Here is an 18,996-nt window from a genome sequence, read left to right as displayed (position 1 = left end):
GATACTGAAATCACTTCTAGATTTTAGATTACATGATTTCTGTATCCTATGAATTATCTAACCATAAACATAATTACTAAAGTGCTAAGATAAAGTTTGGAACAGTTGAACTTTCAAAGAAATCCATTATGGCAGGAATCCATTAAAATGCCTCTAAGACCTATAATATTTAACTATCAATTCTTTTTGTAAAAGATAGAAAATGATCAAATCTGGAAGTCAAATTATTTTGCACAGTCCCTCTTCTGTCTATGTACAACTTTTGTACCCAATTCCTAAATTTATGGGTTAAATGTTTTACTATTTCATCAGGATAAGGGATAAAGCAATAGGAATGTCCAGAGGTACCTGATTATGAAGTTATAGTATAATGTCAAATCATATTGATAATAGGGCAATTCATGGCAATCATAGATATTTATTAAGCATCTACTATAGGTGGAGTCCTGTCACAGGCATATTAGAGGCAGAACTGTGTAGAAGGAATGCTAGACCAAGGAGAAATTCTGCTTTTGATGCCTCTGGTATTTGCCAGATGTGCAACTTTTGGAAGACCACTATTCCTCTCTGATCTTGATTTCCTCATCTATAAAAGGAGCAGAATTATACCTGCAGTTCTCAAGTTTGTAGTAAGGGTTCAATGAGAAAAGTATATAAGAAGTATTATAGAAGCATCAGTTATGATTATTATGGAATACAGTAAAAAGTTTTACAAAGATTAAATAAGCTTACATGCATTAGAATAATTCATATGCCCTGAAATGAAACTACCAAGCTGTCACTCCCTTGCAGCAACAGTCTTACAGCCCCAGACAAAAATCCCAGCCCTGAACCTATTATCATTGTCCTGACTGTTTCCTGGCTTTATTATGGAATTATCTGTAGAGCAGGGCTTTTGAGTGAGACACCACTAATCAACTCTTGTTGGAACTGTTTTGACTAATAGTCAAAATTAATAGCCCTGTTTCTTTATTGTTCAGTGACCAGTCCTATCTTTTCACTGTTTTCTGGGAGTGTGTGTCCTTCCAAACCAGTTTTTTTTGGGAACTAATCCAGGAGAGAGAGAGATCTGTCTTGCCTTTTGTTATCTCCCAAGACTGTTGATCCTTGGTGGGAGATGGTTTAAGCATGTCTATTGGAGCAAAATTACAGACTTGGAGGTGGTATTAGGGACCTCAAATCTTATCTGGTTAGATTCCTACCTTAAAATGTAATCAAGGCTCCATCTGTGTCTAATAGTAAAATGAACTATCAACAAACAAGGAGACAATATCTTCATATTCACCAAATTTGGTAGGATGATCCTTTCAGAGAGAATAAATTTTCACTCTGGTCTCTTGTTCTCAGAGACTTGGTATTTTTGGAGGAGAAACTGAAGTGATTAAATATGTCTGTCTCTTTGGAAATGATGGGTATAATTAAATATCCATGTTTCAAATGGTTACATTTAATCTTAATCACTAACATATTCATTTTATTTAATGATCAAATTACTATAGGACAAGAGATTTGAGTGAATAGTTTGACATTAAATTTCCCTTTCATAAAACAGCATATTTGATTTTAACTCAGAGATGAATGCAACAGAATAACTGAATAATTCCACAAAATATTCTTGTGAATTTATCAGAAAGATGGTCATAGCGGCAGCTAGGTGGCGCAGTGGATAGAGCAGCAGCCCTGGAGTCAGGAGTACCTGAATTCAAATTTGACCTCAGACACTTAATAATTACCTAGCTGCGTGGCCTTGGGCAAGCCACTTAACCCCATTTGCCTTGCAAAAACCTAAAAAAAAGCTAAAAAAAACAAAGAAAGATGGTTCATAAATAAATTAATCATTTTTAGAAGGTCAAAAGAATAGCATTTAAAGTATCTCTGATTTATTGATAAATTTTAATCATTAAAGAAATATTAAGACAGTATTTCTTCTAAGAGAGCATGAGTATGCAGGAGCATAAATATACCTACGTATATATATATACATATATATATATATGTATATATATATATACATATATATATGTGTGTGTGTGTGTATGTTTATATACACATTACATATATATTCACATAAATCAATTATTTTCAAAATAAGATTACCCAATCAATAAAAAATCTATTGATTGAATTTCTGAGTTTTCTTTTAAAGGCAATAGGAACCAGAGAGATCTGAAAGCCCTATGTCAAATGCAAACACTATTTAAGCAATGACTGCAATCCACAAATGAAAATATCATTTAAAAACATATAACCAGTAATAACTTAGTCATGGCTGAGCATTCAAAAGCAATATGAATTCTCTGAAGCATCTTTATTTTCAAAACATGATATGAGTGATTAATCATTTTGTGTGAGATAAATGATGGGGAGGGAAAAAGAAATGATATCCGCCCCTAGAAACTTTGTAGACTTAGGGTATATTCTTCTTCTTTGCACAGTCTACCAAGCAGCCTAAATGATAGACTGCTTCTTCCCCATATTTCATGTCCTGACTCTTTTTATAGGGGCTCCTCCTCCTCCTGCCTCATTTCTGTCTGCTAAAATCCTCAACTTATATGTCAGGGGCTCAGCTTATGTGTCATCTTCTATGGGATTATTTCTCTAAACTCCTTAGTTGTTAGTACTGACTCCCTCTTTCTCAAGTTATTCCAAAGGTATACTTTATCTGTTTATTATAGCTTTTAGCCCTCAGTTGGATGTTAGATTCTTGAGAGCAAAGGCTACTTTTTGTTTTGCTTTTGCATCCCTAACGATTACCATCGTGTCTTGAACATAGCTTAATAAAACCTGCTGGATTATCATGGATAGCAAATGGCACAAAGCCAGGAATATTGCTCTTCAGTTCAGTTATGTCTGATTCCTTGTGGCCCCATTTGAGATTTTCTTAGCAAAGATACTGGAGTGGTTTGTTAAGTTCTTCTTCTTTAGTTCATTCTACAGATGAGGAAACTAAGGCAAAGAGGGTCATACAGCTATTTAGTGTCTGAGGCTGGATTTGAATTTAGATCCTCCTGACTCCATGGCTGGCACTCTATCCATTGCCCACATAAGAGTAGGCACTTAATAATGTTTATCAAATTGTACTGAATTAGCAAGGGCTGTTCTTTATGTTTCCAAGATAATGCCTTACCCTTAGGATATGTCTAATAAATATCTATGATATGAATGGGACTTTCAGGCATTTTTTTTTGCAAGTGGCATGACCATATGCTTAAACCTTAAACCAAACCATCAATCTGGACAGCAGAAGATGCAACTTTTCAAGAGTAGTGCCATACCAATAACGATATTATTCATCTTGCTGTGCTCTGTCCCTGAATCACTCCGAAGTCCCTTGTGAATTTCATGGGCTGCCAAATCAAACAAATCCAGGTAATCTTCTACTGGGGAGCGGTCATGAAACCCATCTCTTAGTCGCACTATTCCTAAACAGAAAAAGAAAATCCATGAGTTGTCACAGAGAAAAGAAACAAGAAGAAAAAAGTATTTTTGTTTGTACCTCTTTTGGACCTGACTCCCTGTTCCACCTCCCCCTCAACCCCAGTCACTCAACTGTTAAGTTTCAGAGGGTAGTATGATCTCACCATAGTAAGGACAGAGATCTGGGGAGTCAAAATGCTTGAGTTTGACCTTTGGATCCAATCAATCCTAGGAGTTTGACCACCCAGTCATTTTCTCATCAGTAAATTGGGAGGAGAAGGTATTATTTGTTCTACTTACTTCGTAGGCTTATTTTAAGGAAAGAGATTATTATATAAGTAAAAAGTCACAAACTAGCAAGTGTGAGAATAGTGCAGTAATTTAGCTTTTAAATGTTAAGTATTCACTCCCACTGCATGATAGGTGCTTATTCACTGATTTAATGAAAGCCACTAAGAAAAGCAAAATAAGCCATATTTTCTTAGGTTCTTAAGTTCTAGAGAGTAATCAGATAGGGGGAGAGATCTATGAATGATTAAAATTCTCTTTATCTGTAGCTGCTTAAGAAAATAACTGACTTTCCTGTGGGGGGAAAAATCATTTTCTGTGTCGTTTGGGTGATGGAAAACATCATTAACTAGGTTAGTAGAAGTTTTAAGCATAATGTTACACCTATTCAAGCACTGTAAACATTTGAACTTTGTGAGGCATGTAAAGTTTAGGTATATTTGCAATACCTGAGGCATGAGCAGTATATGAGGCATATAGTACAAGTAATAGAAAAAGCAATAGGGGGATACAAGCCAATTCAAAGGATAGACAATTTGAGGTCTATCAAGATTATGACTGTTACTTCTCTTTTTCCAGTGACAGGGAGCTCACTGATTGTTTAAGCTAAATATTTTCTTTATTAAATTAACTGTCCTTTGATGTAATTATTTTGACATTGCTCATTCCCAGGATCATGATCTAGAACAACAAGGAACCACTGACATCACCTAGTCCAATGTCTCCCTTTTGCAGATAAAGAAACTGAACTCAGCTACTTGGCCAAAATCACACGGGCATAAAGTTAGGCTTGAACCCAGGTCTTCTTGACTACACAATCATTACTGTAGCCATCATTCCATGATGTTTCTCAATTCTTTAAAAAACACTTGTTGAGGAGCAGTTGGTGGCATGGTAGATAAAGCACCGACCCTGGAATCAGGAGGACCTGAGTTCAAATCCAGTCTCAGACACTTGATAATTACTTCACTCTATTGCCTTGGCAAAAAACAATAACAAACATTTGCTGAATGCCTATAATGTTTTAGACAACTATACAGAATGTGAAGATATGCTCCATGTCTCAAGAAGCTCTGAAATTTATTATCACAGAAAAGGCCAAAACTTCCTCTTTTTTCTTTATAATAAAATATACCTATAAAAAGATTTCTAGATTCCTGGAAAAGAACTCAGAGATCACTTAGTTTAATACTATTCTGAACATGAGGAAATGGATGCCCCAAAGTGATGACACTTAGCATCATACAATTCATGATGGGAACTGTAACTCAACATAGGTTTCCTCTTGGCTCACTTGTCATGTCATAGTTCCAAAATTTTAAGAAAATAATCAAAGCTTAAGAAAATAAAAAAAAGTATAATGAAGGAAGTTAGAATACAAGTGTTTCAAGGTAACAAGAAAGGAGCATTATACAGAGCAATTAGTAAAGATGAACATATTTTCTCATGGCACTTAGGGGACACAATGGATAGAGCACTAGGATAGGAATCTAGAAGAGTTCAAACCCAGCTTTAGACACTTAATAGCTGTGTGATCCTGGTAAAATCACTTAACCCTGTTCAACTCAGTTCCTCATCTGTAAAATGAACTGGAGGAGGAAATGGCAAATCACTCCAGTATCATTGCCAAGAAAACTCTAAAATGGGGTCACAGAGTACCAAATATTATTTAAATGACTGAGCAACAACAATACTTTCTCATGAATCCCAATTTTGGATGAAATGAAGCAAATGCTATTAAGGCAAAAAAAAAGTTTTTCTCTTCTATATATCCAACTCTCTAATGGAGGAGATAGTGGTCAAATATGTCCAATGCGCCTGGATCCAAAAAGAGGTGAGAAATGTACCCCCGTCCCTTCTTTGGAAAAGTGGTAAGAAAGTGGAGTAGCTATGGTTATGAAAGATCACATAAAACAAGCAAGAGTAATAGGAAATTTCAAAAACTAAAAAAATAAACTAAAAATGCCTAGTAAGCAACTATGTCCATGGAGTCATAGCATTCCAAAATTAGTATCTAGTAAAATACAAGTGAAAAGTCCTCTCTTTCTGTTCATGGCACTCTTTTAAGTCTGAAGGGGTGATTAAAAGTTAGCCAAAAAAATTAACTTTAAAACTTTAAAGTTAAACTTTTAAAAATTCAATTTTAATGAATGTGGAACCCTTAAGTGGAAAACACCCTCTAGGTAAGTACCAACTCTGGCAGATGATTAGCATTTATCACCCTTTAGGACTAAATGAGCAAATGTCTCCTGGCAGAAAATAAAAAGGTTAAGGAAATAAAGCAATGATCTGAGCACCATTTGGTCCTAGGTTAGGGTGGGGTAGAAAGGAGACCAATGGAAACTTATACAATCAGAGACTTTAGAGAATCGTCTGAAGAGATCATTTAGTTCAACCTCACACACTCTCCTCACCTCCTCTCCTAGACCCTCATTCAACCTGAATCCAATTTATAGATGAGAAGGTTAAGGCTCAGAACACTGGACTGATTTTTCTGAATCACAAAGTAGAGTTGGGATCACAAATAAGGATTCTTACAGCTGAGATCAAAAATCTACATTTGATATGTGGTAGAGCAACATCTAATAGAAAACAGAGAAACAACTAAATTCAGGTGAGGTACTCTCTGAGCAAAGATGGTACAATGTAGAGGACACAAGTATATGCCATCACAGTGGGTGACTCTATAATGGTAGTGATTAGTGAGTCACATTTGGCTCTGGCTGCCACGGATACCCAAAATAAATGCCATAAGCAAGAGCTGACTATTGATCTGACATGACCCCCATATATTGGATGAGAAAATTTATTATTGCTTTCAATAGCAAGAAAAAGACAAGACTAATAGAATTTTTAAAGTTAATAAAATGTTTATTATACTCATATTATGTGGCATCCAACAAAGTTTTATTTTCTAATCCTTCAAGTACAAAAAAATTAATATTTTCAGGTTTAATAGAAACAGAAAAGCTCATGCCATTGTACTGTAGTTAGATAACTTTGCATGTGTATAAGTATCTTATCTCCTCAGATAAAATAGTGACATGTAAAATGCTTTGCAAATCTTAAAAGTGTTCTGTGAATATGATTATATACATATAATTAGGATAGATTCTATATATATATATATATATTTATAAAGCACTTTATACCGATTGCCTTATTTGTTCATTAGTCCATTCAAATAATTATTATTCTTGTTTTACAGATGAGGAAACTGAGGCACCAATCAGTGCGGGTTCAAAGCATGATGCTGACCCAGGCCTTTCCTGCCCTTTGGTCTAGCATTCTTTTGAATGTTATTCTGCTTCCTATATATACTATTAATGCTAAGTGTTGGCATCTTATTATCTATGATTTTATAAGAGGCAATGAAATGTAATGGGAAAAAAGTATAGGAATTAGAGTCAAAATACTTTAATTACAGTATTTAGTAACTTATTGGCTGTGTGACCATGAGCAAGGCACAATCTCTATAAGATCTTAGTTTCCTTATTTGTAAAATAGGAATACTTGTATTATCCATCTCATGGAGTTGTTATGGGGAAAGAACTTTGCAAATTTCAAATGTTAGAGAAACAGAAATTGTTGCTGCTATTGCAATAGTCACCACACATGCTAAGTAGGGGCCTTATATTCAGTAGGCATTCACTGTTTGCTGATTAGATTGATTGCAAACAAGCTTCTGATTCTAGTTCTGCAAATAGCTGTGATTTTAGGCATAGCATTTAACTTCACCCTCTCAGTTTCCTCATCTATCAAATAGACATGACTGCTGCCAAAGCTTCCCAACAGAGCTATTCTAAGGAGAAAATGATAGAAGGAAAAATGTTCTGCCAAGTCCCAAGTACCCTTTAAAGTTGGGATGCAACATGGCCAACAGGCCTTACTTACCAAATCGTTTCCTTGTCCACCAGTGTGGCTCTTTAATGGCTGAGAATTTCACATCTGGGTGCAACCTGAGACGATCATACAGATCAGTTGTCCCACATTTTGGTTGCCCGATGATGTAGAAATGAGGCAGGCAACGTAGGCGGTAGTGCTTCTCTTTAAAATGGTACAAGTGGTTCCAAAACTCTTTCCTGAGATAATCAAAGGTTGACCGAAAATGCTTTGAATACAGTGCATAGAGGTTGGTCATATAGGGATCTGAAGTATTTTTTCCTGTGTATTCCTCATACCAACAAGGATTTTTACTAGTTGGAAGAAATTTGTTAGGGATTACTGAGAACATCTGCAACAACAAAAGAAGAGTGTGAATTTAGAAAGTTTGATTATTAAGACCACCTCAGGGGGGAAAAACCCTGAATCTACTCTAATATTATGACATATATTTTCCAAGCACTGTTTAATTATGCTTGAACATAAAAATAAATTAAAAGACATGGATTATAATGGACAAATTTCCCCTTCCTTTCTCACACTTCTTGAAAGAGGACTAAATTTTTAGAAAAATCAGCAGGGGAAGAGTGATAAGGTGATGGCCCAGGCCAATGCCAGTCTCCTATAACCAGCATTTCTATCATAAAAGAACAATCAAATTAAACCAAGTCAGCTGAAAACTGTGATACTAATTAAGTTCAGGAATGCTGGAGACAAGAATAATGATTAGGAACACTGATTTAGCTCAGGATGGAATCATAAAATCAAATTTAACTCCACTTTTAAATTCTGAATTATGGGATCTGCATGAATGACTACAGTCTCAATTATCAGTTTTTAAGAAAGATATCTTGGAAGGCAATTATCAAAAGGGTATTTTTAAAAAATTTATTAGTCATGGCATTTGGGACATTACAAATGAAATAGCACATTATTTAAGTTCCATATCGCTTGACTTTGGGGAGGTTGTCAAGTTTTCCCCTGTTTGAACTGAAAGTTTAAAATTTATTGAACATGGCAGCAGCAGAGATTAACTAAGGCTACCTGTGAAAGTGTGTTTGCAAAATCTGAGAAATTTCAGACCAAGAAAAGGAAATATTAGAGGAGCTGGGTTGTCATCAGTTAGTTCCACAGCTTCATTCTGAGTTTTCAGCCTTTCTTCACCATTTAATAGAAAGAACAGATGAGCAGGAATCAGGAGATTGGTCCCTGGGTTTCTAACCTTGGGAAAACCTCTTTATCTTTGTTGGTAACCTCATTTTTTTCATCTATGAAATAGGATAATATCATAATATCATAAAGACCTCTCCTGTTGCTAAATTTCATGAACCTAATTATTTATCCCCTTGTGCTCCAAATCAAAGGCAAAAATTAGAGAAAAGGAAATCTTGGTTTCACCAAGATTTTATAAAATAGGATTAGTGGAATTCAAAGTTCAAGTGATACTCACATGTAGTTCCTGTTTCTCAAGGTCTTCTAGGTCTGGGAGCTGCCTTGTAGTAAATTCAACTTTTGATGTGATTGTGTTGATAATTAATTTAATATTTGGATAATATTTTTCATATGAAATATTCATTAAAAAAGGTTGGTGAAAATCTTTCAAATTCCTCAGGTATTCATCATCTGCTAAAGCTGGATTATTAGCAAAGCTCCTATAACGCAATGATGATGGTATGAGGAGGAGTTCATGTTTGGCTCCAGTCAGAATATATGACGCCATCACCAAAGTCATTATTATCAATCCACAAACAAGGCTCCATCGCTTCCCCTTTTTGAAGCGAAAAAGCCCACTCCAGCTTTCATTATTTTCTGTCCTTACTTCTAAAACTGCAAGCAAGTTCATCTGCTTGCTATCCACTCGAAACAGAATTTTTTCTCCTTTGCAGATGGGACACTTTTGGTGACTGTGATAGGGTCCTCGGCAGCTAAAACACTGTGAGTGCAAGTCATCAGGTAACAATTGTATGCAGCAATTAACACAGTGCCTCATATTACTGCCTTTTTTATAGCTGCATCAATGAGCCATGGACTAGCCATCAAAATTATTTTTAAACATGTAAATTGGGTTGTAAAACTTTAGCTACAGTTTGTAATTACATGAATATGTTGGAAAGCAAAAGAAACAAAAAGACAAATAAAAATGAGCTGAAGCCAGAAAGTCAGAGAATGCACAAACACATTCTTTGGTTAGGCCCAATATGCAAATGAAAGGAAAAGAGAAAGATCTTCAGTTGGCATGTTTGGTTAAAGTCCACCACAATCACAGAAAACTCTTCAGTTGAAAATGAAGTTTGGAATGTCATTCAAGTTTTTCCCATTGTGTGCAGTGAGCTGGAAGAGATGATACTGACAGGTGTTGAAGTACACAAAAAATTAAAAGACATAATTTTCTTCCCACTGATGATCATATAGATGTATAAATTCCATGGAGAGATCCTTTCAGATTCTTCTACTTCTCTTTTGTTTTTTCTGTGTTCTCAAATATTCACAATTGGAAAGTGTCTTCAAAAGGTTTTGTCTTCTTGGGAAACAGCATTATCTTTCAGATTACCTAAAATGAAAATTGTTAAAGTCTTTATTATTTGAAAATGATAATCTGATAATCCTCTTTTCTATCAAAGACAAGCTAACTCAATATCATAAACAAAAATGCTACTAAACAGCTCAGTTAAAGGATGCTTTAAAGTATAAAAAGTGTTTTCCTCATAACTTTATGATATATAGAATAGAAGCATTATTAAATCCATTTTACAGAAAAGGCAAATTGCTCAGAAAAGAAAATCACACAGAAAATAAAATCCAATGCTCTTGGGGCAGCTAGGTGTAGTAGATAGAGCACCAGTCCTAGAGTCAGGAGAACCTGAGTTCAAATCCAGCCTCAGACACAATAATTACCTAGCTGTGTGACCTTGGGCAAGTCACTTAACCCCATTGCCCTACAGACACCCCTCCCCAAAAAGAATTCAATGCTCTTTCTAGAGGAACTCTTAATAACTCAGACTTGATCTCTTGGGTTTTCTAAACCCACTACAATTTTCTCACACTAAGTCTCTCCCACTACTTGCCCACAAGGCAAACATCTTCTAAAATTCTTTCTTGGTCATTTATGCCTTGTTAGAGAAAGCTACTACATCTCTAAGTTTTGCTGAAAACCTTCTCATACTAACATAGAGCACAAGGTTTGGTTGAACTAAAATACTGCTCCAATTTCTAATCACTACAAAGCAATAAGAGCAAGAAGAAAAATGATGGTTAGAAAGATAGACGATGAGAAAAAAATGTTTTTCCAATAAAATCAGCAACTTCTTACTAATATCTAACTTTTATTGTCATTTTGGGAAGAAACTCATACTTAATGAAAACACAGGAAGAGTAGAAAGCTTTTTGAAAGAGAGTATACCATCCAAAAAAAGCATTTGACTTTAAGTTATTAGACAATTACATTCAGCAACAATATCCAATATATAGTATTCCCATGTGTAACATAATACTTTAGTCCTTGAAACAATTTTTCATTTTTATCATCAGTGGAGGGTATAAGTTTTCAGACTCTTAAAAGAATATTATAGTTGTAGTTGGACTGTTTGCTTAAAAGAATGTCTTTTAATGCTGTGATGGAACCAGTAATTGGAAATCAAGATCTGGTTTCTAATCCTAGGCAGCCACTAATGAGTTGCACAGCATGAAGTGAGTCATTTCATTTCAGAGCCTCAGTTTTCTTATCTAGAAAATGAGACATCTAAGCCAGAAAAACATCCCTAAAATTCTTTCCAATGATAATATTCTATGATTTTAATTACCTTTTTATTTTATTTTATAGCCAAGAGAAGAGAATCATAAGTTGATCTTTGGATTCTAAATATCATTCTCCCAATATTCAGTTATACTGTCAGATACAATTTAGAAGATGGTTATCAATTTAATCAGAGAAACAAATATTTATTGTATTCTTAATTTCTAATGAAAGAATATACAAACACACACTGTCAAATTCTATTTCAAAGAAATCATATGTCCAAACAGGTTTTGTGTTTGAGCACAGTTTATGTATAATCTTTCCTGTTTAAACCAGTGAACATACTGATATCTTTTTTTATTCTGTTGTGTGATTCTTAAAAATCTATCCTCCTTGTTGCTTCAAAGGAATTTTTATTATGCACAGCTTTCAGATGCTGTAAGAATGTCATGTTTGGGAAATGTGTCAAGAGTGGCTATGGACATCGTCCTTCCCCTCCAATGAGGAAATAGAGGTGCAGAGATATTTAAGTATTGTAACAATAGCCTCCAGACTCCCAGGTCAGCCTTTTGTCTAGTCAAGGAAAAAATTCACCCTTGAGTTTGCTCCAAATCCACTCTAGATAGACAATGACCAAAGATGAACAAAGGAAGATGGAAGAGCTAAGTACAATGGAGAGTGATATGGGAAGGAGGGAAGAAAAGGAAAGGAAAAAAGACATTCTTCCTGTTTACTCTCTCCATAAGTTTATCAAGGTGAACTACATCAGGGAGCATTCTCCCAAAACTAACTCCCAAATAGAGTCTTCTTGGAAGAAACAGAGTAAAGCAAACACAATCTTGTTCTCCATATTACTAGCTATATTAACATAGTATATAAACTTGCAGATTAGATTATCATAATTGGTGAGACTTTAGAACAATCTGACCCAATCCTCCATTTTTCAGAGGAAAATGATGCCCATGACCACAAAGCAAATATGTATTGGAGCTAAAGATGAAATGCACATTTTCTGAATCTAAGGTAAAAAGGTTATTTCACAAAATACTGCTATTCCTAGGATCCACTTTACAAAGAACAGTATCCATGGGTCCCAAAAATTCTGAAGGAAAATATGAAACAATTAATTTACAGTCATCGGATAAACAATACATATACACATACATACATCTATACATTTACACATAGTAAAATCTATGGGTGTGTGTGCATATGTGTGTATCTTTTTCTAGTTGTTTATATTTGTGTATATAGATATATGTACTCATATAGTCACATCTTAAAATAGATACATGCATATAGACAAGAAATCTTTAGAAAAATGTGGATATATGTATATATATGTATATATATATATATATATATATGGAGATATTTGTCTCCATCTTAAGCTATGTATATATAAATGTTTATATATCTCAGTATAGATGTCTATAGATTTATTTCTAGATCTCCCCATATAAATATACCTTAATACAACTATATCTTAAAATGTATAAATGTGTAGATCTTTATGTACATATGCATACACACATACATATATACAGTCAAGTCTCGCATTCCAATCTATCCTATACATTACTTTGAAAGTAATTTTCCTTAAAAACAGACCAGATCATATAATTCCCCTATTCACACAACTCCAGTGACTTCTAAGATTAAATATAAATTCCTCTTTTTAGCTTTTCAAGTTGTTTCCAATATGATCCCAATATCTCTTTCCAACCTCATTGGACACTACTCTTCTTTCTGCACCATGTGCTGACACCAACTATGCTGAGCTTCTTTGTTCTTCATACAAAACAGCCCATTTCCTACTGTCTTGCTTTTGCACTATCTCACATGCCTTCCTTCCCCATCTATTACCTCTCTTTCTTGAAGATGGACACCAATCACCATCTTACAGTATGAAGCTTTCTTCCTGATCCTCTAATGATAGCACCCTCTTCTCTCAAATTATATTTAACTACTTCGTATACATTTACTGTCATTCGTTTGATGCTGTATTAGGTTTTATGTGCTATTATGGTGTCCTCCATTAAAATTCAAGTCCTTGTTAGGTAGGAATATTCATTCTTTGTACTCCAGTACCTGGTACAGAAAAGATGCTTAATGAATACTTGTTGATTGATTCATTGTGTGTGATATCACTTGCAAACATGCACACACACACACACACACACACACACACACACACACCATGCAGATTATTAAGACACATCCAAATATAAATTGACCAGCACAGTCCTCCTGGTCACTTAGGCTGTAAAGATTTTTCTTTCTCTGTTACTTTTTATTTTGTAGAGGATGAATAACATAACAAGCTAGGTAAAGAAAGAGCTGCTAATGATTTAGAAAGAAAAACAGTCCATAACGTTAGAAGCAGAGATTTTAGGTCAGAAATGAAAAAATGATATGAGCTTAATGTGGAAGAAATTATGTGCCATGTCAAACAGGGATTAATATCAATAGTCCAAGAAAGTTCTGAGTATAGAATTCCCCTCCCCACCACTCCCCCCACTTCTCAAGGATTCTCTCTCACAATGATCCTTTATTGCCTCCATTTCCAGCACCTGGTCACTTGAGACCTCCTGTCTAAGGAATAAGGACTTCTTAGGTAAACAACCCTTGTTGGGTTTTCTTAAGATGCCCTGAATGAAAAATGTCAGAAATCATGGGGATTCAACTTCAACCTTCAATTTCAATAGCCTTGAGATATCTCTTGGTCAAAAATAATTCTTCCAATGACTACAGAAAAAAAGTGATCTTTCCTCACTAAAATCAAAAAGAATTTATAACAACGGCTAAGACAAAAGCAAGAAAAAATACTTCAAAAGGAGATGCTCACCCACTAAGACCTCATTGGGGAATCAGATGGCACCCTTCTATCTGTTAGCCAAAGTAAAGTCTAAATGGATGAAAATATGGAATCTGAGGTTCTCAAGGCAAAAATGTGAACTGTCTGGAACAAATATATTCCTAACTATGAACAATGATATCTTCTCTCAAGTCCAAAGAAGAAAATCTATAATCTTACATGTCAAACTAAGGTCCATGAAAATACCAGCTCTATCCTCATGACGTTTCTTCTAAATATGAATGGAAGGAAACAGATTGGGGAATGTATATTCTTTGAGATTTTCTAGCTTATAAAGTGATTTCTAAAACAATCTCTCATTTGATGTAAATAGCATAGGTATTATTTATCTTGATTTGAAAGATGAAGAAACTGACCCAAGTTCAAGGAATAAGGACTTTAAAAATGCAGATTTGGATACCTACCCAAGCATTCTATTCACTTTATAATACAACCTTTCATCTTTCACCAATAAAAGGAAGATGAAGACTTCCTTATCTACCCCTGAATAAATGAGCAGATTTAGTCAGATAATAAAAGTAGTTAACATTTATGTATGTAGGTTTCTAAAGCATTTTACATACATTCGTTCATTTGATCCTCATAACAGTCTTATGATGTAGGTATTATAAGTATTTTATCCCTAATTTATAGATGAATAAACTGAAGCTAAAAGAGATTAAGTAATTTAGTCTTGGATCAAGCACCTTAATAAATGTCAGGTATAGAATTTAAATCCGAATCTTACTGACACTGAATGGGCATCTATCTACCCATTTAACTCCTTAATAACAAAAATGTAATAAGAATATCAGTATTTGACTACTCTGCTTGAAAAAAAGATTGTTACATTAATTTTAAATAATTTCTTATCAATAGTCTAAGCCTTTCTTCTTACCTCAAAATTAATTTGTTTTCCCTATAGTTAATGTATTTGTAACTTCAACAATTTACTGTCAATCACCAGGTAGATTACAAAGGAAACTTGACACCTAAATTCATTCATTAAATTAAAGAATATTTAAGCAGAAACTTCAATTAAGAAGCAACCAAACCTTGGTTAAATTCTGTATCCTAAGGAGATTAGCTACAATAATTGATATTTTATATCAGCTGCATGAGATTAGACTACTTTCCCTAAAATAGAAAGCATTCCATTTTTCAGTCCCTGTTTGGATGGCCTCAGAATTAACCTATTCAACAAGAAGTATCATTAGCAATCCATTTATAAAGAAATTGTAATTGAGAGGCCCAGAAATACCACTTTATATTAAGTAATTGAATGCCCCCTCAGTGTTAGATCAATAAAGGGCATCCAATTTCACCCTAGCAAACTTATTAAATTATTACAGATATATGCTGAGATGGCAGAAAAAAAGAAGTCTGAAAAGTTCAAGAGGAATGTGAATAGACTTAAACAAATAGTCTCATTTAGACATAACATTTATTTTTACCCTTTGGGAAGAGAGGAATAAAATTGCTAATTACATTATTTTCTTTTATGTTTAAAAATGTTTCTTAATTAGTCTCATGTAAAACAGAAAGGCTTCTAATTATGCCTTGTGACTGAAATTTCCCTTTTGGCTTTTGTAGATGGGAATCTTTTTGCAAGGAATGTTCATCAACATAAAGAGTATTTTCAGTTTGGGACAAACCATATTATGGGATCCTTTATGTGACATGGTCAGAGTGCTCAAGAGATTTTGGGGTTCTGATCAGACAAGTAATTCTTGTCAAAAATCTACCTAGAGAGTTGTTCTTACTGTATAATGACATGCAATAACTAGAACAAAGCTTCCTTTAGGCTGAAGAGGGTAGAACAGAGAAGGCAATTAATTACCCAGGAGGTACTATATGATTAATATAATTATCTAAGGAATATGGAAACCAGACACCCCCTCCCTCACCCATTTTGAAATATTAAGAAAGCATTTGAAACTTATTCTAGTATAAAGCCTTTGGGCATCTGAAATCAGAGAAACATTATCAGCTTTTTTCTTAACTCAACATTCTGAAAGTCTTCCCATCTCTCCAAATTAACTTCCCCCTACCCCTTGCCAAAGGAATCTTTCCTGAAAAACCACATTATGGTAAGGTTCAGGCCTAGAAAAGGAAAATAAAATCTTTGATTACTTCAGTGATGAAAGTATCTCTTGAGTTGACCTCTGACCAGATGGAAAGGAGAATCCTTAAAGGGAGTGGTCAAAAACAGATTGAATGGTTTTAGGAAAATGATTTTTCCAAGAATGTGCTGAAAATTATGTGATGATTGTTCTGTTTGATGAGGCAAAATACTTTAACCTCAGTCCTGTAACTATATTTTCTTATTGTTTATTATTTTGAGACTATCATAAATTGTTACCTAAAAATAACTTGTGAGAGATTTTCATACTCAGGAGATATATCTCTGTCTTTTAAATTGTTTCTATTAGAATAATTTAATTAATAAAAATTGTTTATGTCAGGCTTGTTTCCAAGACACAAAATGCATTTTTTTCCTTAGAAAGGGGAAGGAAATTTATACAAAACCATATGCAAGAAATGAAAGAGTAAAGCAATTGGGGGTGGCTAGGTGGCGCAGTGGCTAGAGCACTGGCCTTGGAGTCAGGAGTACCTGAGTTCAAATCCGGCCTCAGACACTTAATAATTACCTAGCTGTGTGGCCTTGGGTAAGGCACTTAACCCCATTGCCTTGAAAAAAAATCTAAAAAAAAAAAGATTAAAGCAGTTGGAAGTATTTGACAAAAGGGCAACTAGCTAAAGTCATATCATAAGACATAATTTGAAAAAAAATGTAAAAAGACTGCTAGAACATATGAAAGGAATAGTTTTAAGAATTTGTGAGCTTTAAAAAGCACAAGATTTTGCAGAAGCAGTTGACTTGGAAAAATATTCATGATAATGATTTCAATACTATTTAAGGAATAATTTAAGGAAAAAGCATCAATGCACTGATCGTTGTCTGATGCTTTTTCCTTAAATTATTCCTTAAATAACATTGAAATCATTATCATGAAAAGAGAGTATAAAGTCAGGTAGAAATAATTCCCCTCTATAACACATATTTAGGATCTATTGCCATTCTACATAGTTATTTGGATAATTCTCCCTTTCTGGATAAAGGCATTGTACTCTTGTTTCTACCTTACAGCTCCTATAATTTCATTTTTAAAAAATTTCCCATCTTGTTTCCTTCTGTTATCTAAGTCCTTCATCTAATTACCTGCCAACTACCATCTCTTTCAATCCTCTGTATTTGCTTCAACCCTATCTGTGCTTTGCCTAAAACAGAGGTGTACATGAGGTCTTGAAAATGTCATTCTTATATACATGTAAGGCTGTAATATTTTTGGTCTCACTCTTTACCAAACACTGAATCTACATTAAAGTGATAAAATTTGGGGTGGCCAGGTGGCACAGTGGATAGAGAACTGGCCCTGGAGTCAGGAGTACCTGAGTTCAAATCTGGTCTCAGACACTTAATAATTACCTAGCTGTGTGGCCTTGGGCAAGCCACTTAACCCCATTGCCTTGCAAAAACCTAACAAAAAAAATGATAAAATTTAATGTGTCTTTTATATGCCATGAGCTGAATTTGGAATAAACAAGAGGAATCCAACTATCTCATTTTTATACATGAGGAAATGAAAAAAGACAGACAGAGGTGACATGGGCTGGTGTTTGAAGCTGAATTTGAAATTGGCATTCCTAATGCTCCAGATCCAGAGTTTTCTCCATTGTAACCACTTTTTTATCTCTTAATTTGAAGGCTGGATTTCTACCCAACCTACCATGGAGTCTTTTATTCATATAGCACTTTTAAAAGTTGCTACCATATAGCTGATAATTGATGATGATGATGATGATTTTGTCCTTTGCTCTTGAAGAAGAAATGACATCACGGAGGTGATGCTATGACATGCAAGTGAATTGGATTTGAGTGAGGGGGTACTGTTCAGTCACCAGCCTCACTTTTTCCTCTGGAGCCATCTGGATCTAGTGATCAGATATGAATAAGGAAAAGTTCAAGACAAGTGGAGAGGGCCTTGGATGACATCATTATATGTATATTAGAAATATATAAAAGAGACCTCTTGAAGTGCATATGCTTTGCTCATAGGAGACTTCTGTAGGAGCTCACTCTGTACCTAATTTGGACTTATTTTAGAAAAAAATATATATATATATGTATATGATAAGCTTTTTTTTTTGTTCATCACCAGAAGTACAATTAGAAGCAGAATATTAAAAGAGAAAAGAGACTCCTAGTCATAGTGATCTGACAGTAATGAGAAAGGCTTACTGGAGACCTTAAGAGCATGGAGGAAGAAAGGAGAATTATTTAAAAGAAAAATAAGAAATAGAAAGACAGTGTGGAATCTTTCAAAATAAGGACAGTGAATCATACAATCCTCAAAAGAAAGGAACCTGGATCACCCCCATGCCATGACATATCAACAGAACAGAACTTTAGTGCATATTTCAAAAACTTGGTGATTCCATCAGTATGAGTATTTTGTTCCATAGTACAGATTAAAACCCTTTATCATTAAATGAATTTCTAATAACAATTGTTCCCATAAATGCAGAAGATCCACTGATTACACTGAATGGATGCCGTATCACTCAGGATGTACATTCTGAATTCTCCTCTTGAATGAGTAGTTTCTGTCCTCAAGGAATAAACGCACAGCCCCCACACTCCTTAAATCCAACTCCCTCAATCCATACAGATTTTTGATATAAGAGTGACTCACCTTTCTAGCTGTACCTCTCCTCCTTCTACTCAATTCTGTGACTACATCATTAATTCTTT

General features: G+C 34.5%; 1 protein-coding gene across 5 annotated transcripts in view; it reads right to left on the bottom strand.

Annotated features, from left to right (window-relative positions):
- CHST15 (carbohydrate sulfotransferase 15) overlaps positions 1–18,996 on the bottom strand; it is a 112,444-nt gene that overhangs the window by 31,755 nt on the left and 61,693 nt on the right. For all 5 annotated transcript variants that reach the window (XM_074233419.1, XM_074233417.1, XM_074233421.1 and 2 more), the window contains 3 exons: positions 9,038–10,138; positions 7,600–7,939; positions 3,276–3,422 (listed from right to left, as the gene is read on the bottom strand). In XM_074233419.1, coding sequence (XP_074089520.1) covers positions 3,276–3,422; positions 7,600–7,939; positions 9,038–9,577 — 1,027 coding nt within the window. In that variant the 5' untranslated portion in view covers positions 9,578–10,138. The remainder of the gene's footprint in view (positions 1–3,275; positions 3,423–7,599; positions 7,940–9,037; positions 10,139–18,996) is intronic.

The sequence above is a fragment of the Macrotis lagotis genome, chromosome 4 (assembly GCF_037893015.1).
Source record: "Macrotis lagotis isolate mMagLag1 chromosome 4, bilby.v1.9.chrom.fasta, whole genome shotgun sequence".
Lineage (NCBI taxonomy): Eukaryota > Metazoa > Chordata > Mammalia > Peramelemorphia > Peramelidae > Macrotis > Macrotis lagotis.
The sequence above is the reverse complement of the archived record's forward strand: the minus strand, read 5'-3'. Positions and strand labels throughout refer to the sequence as shown.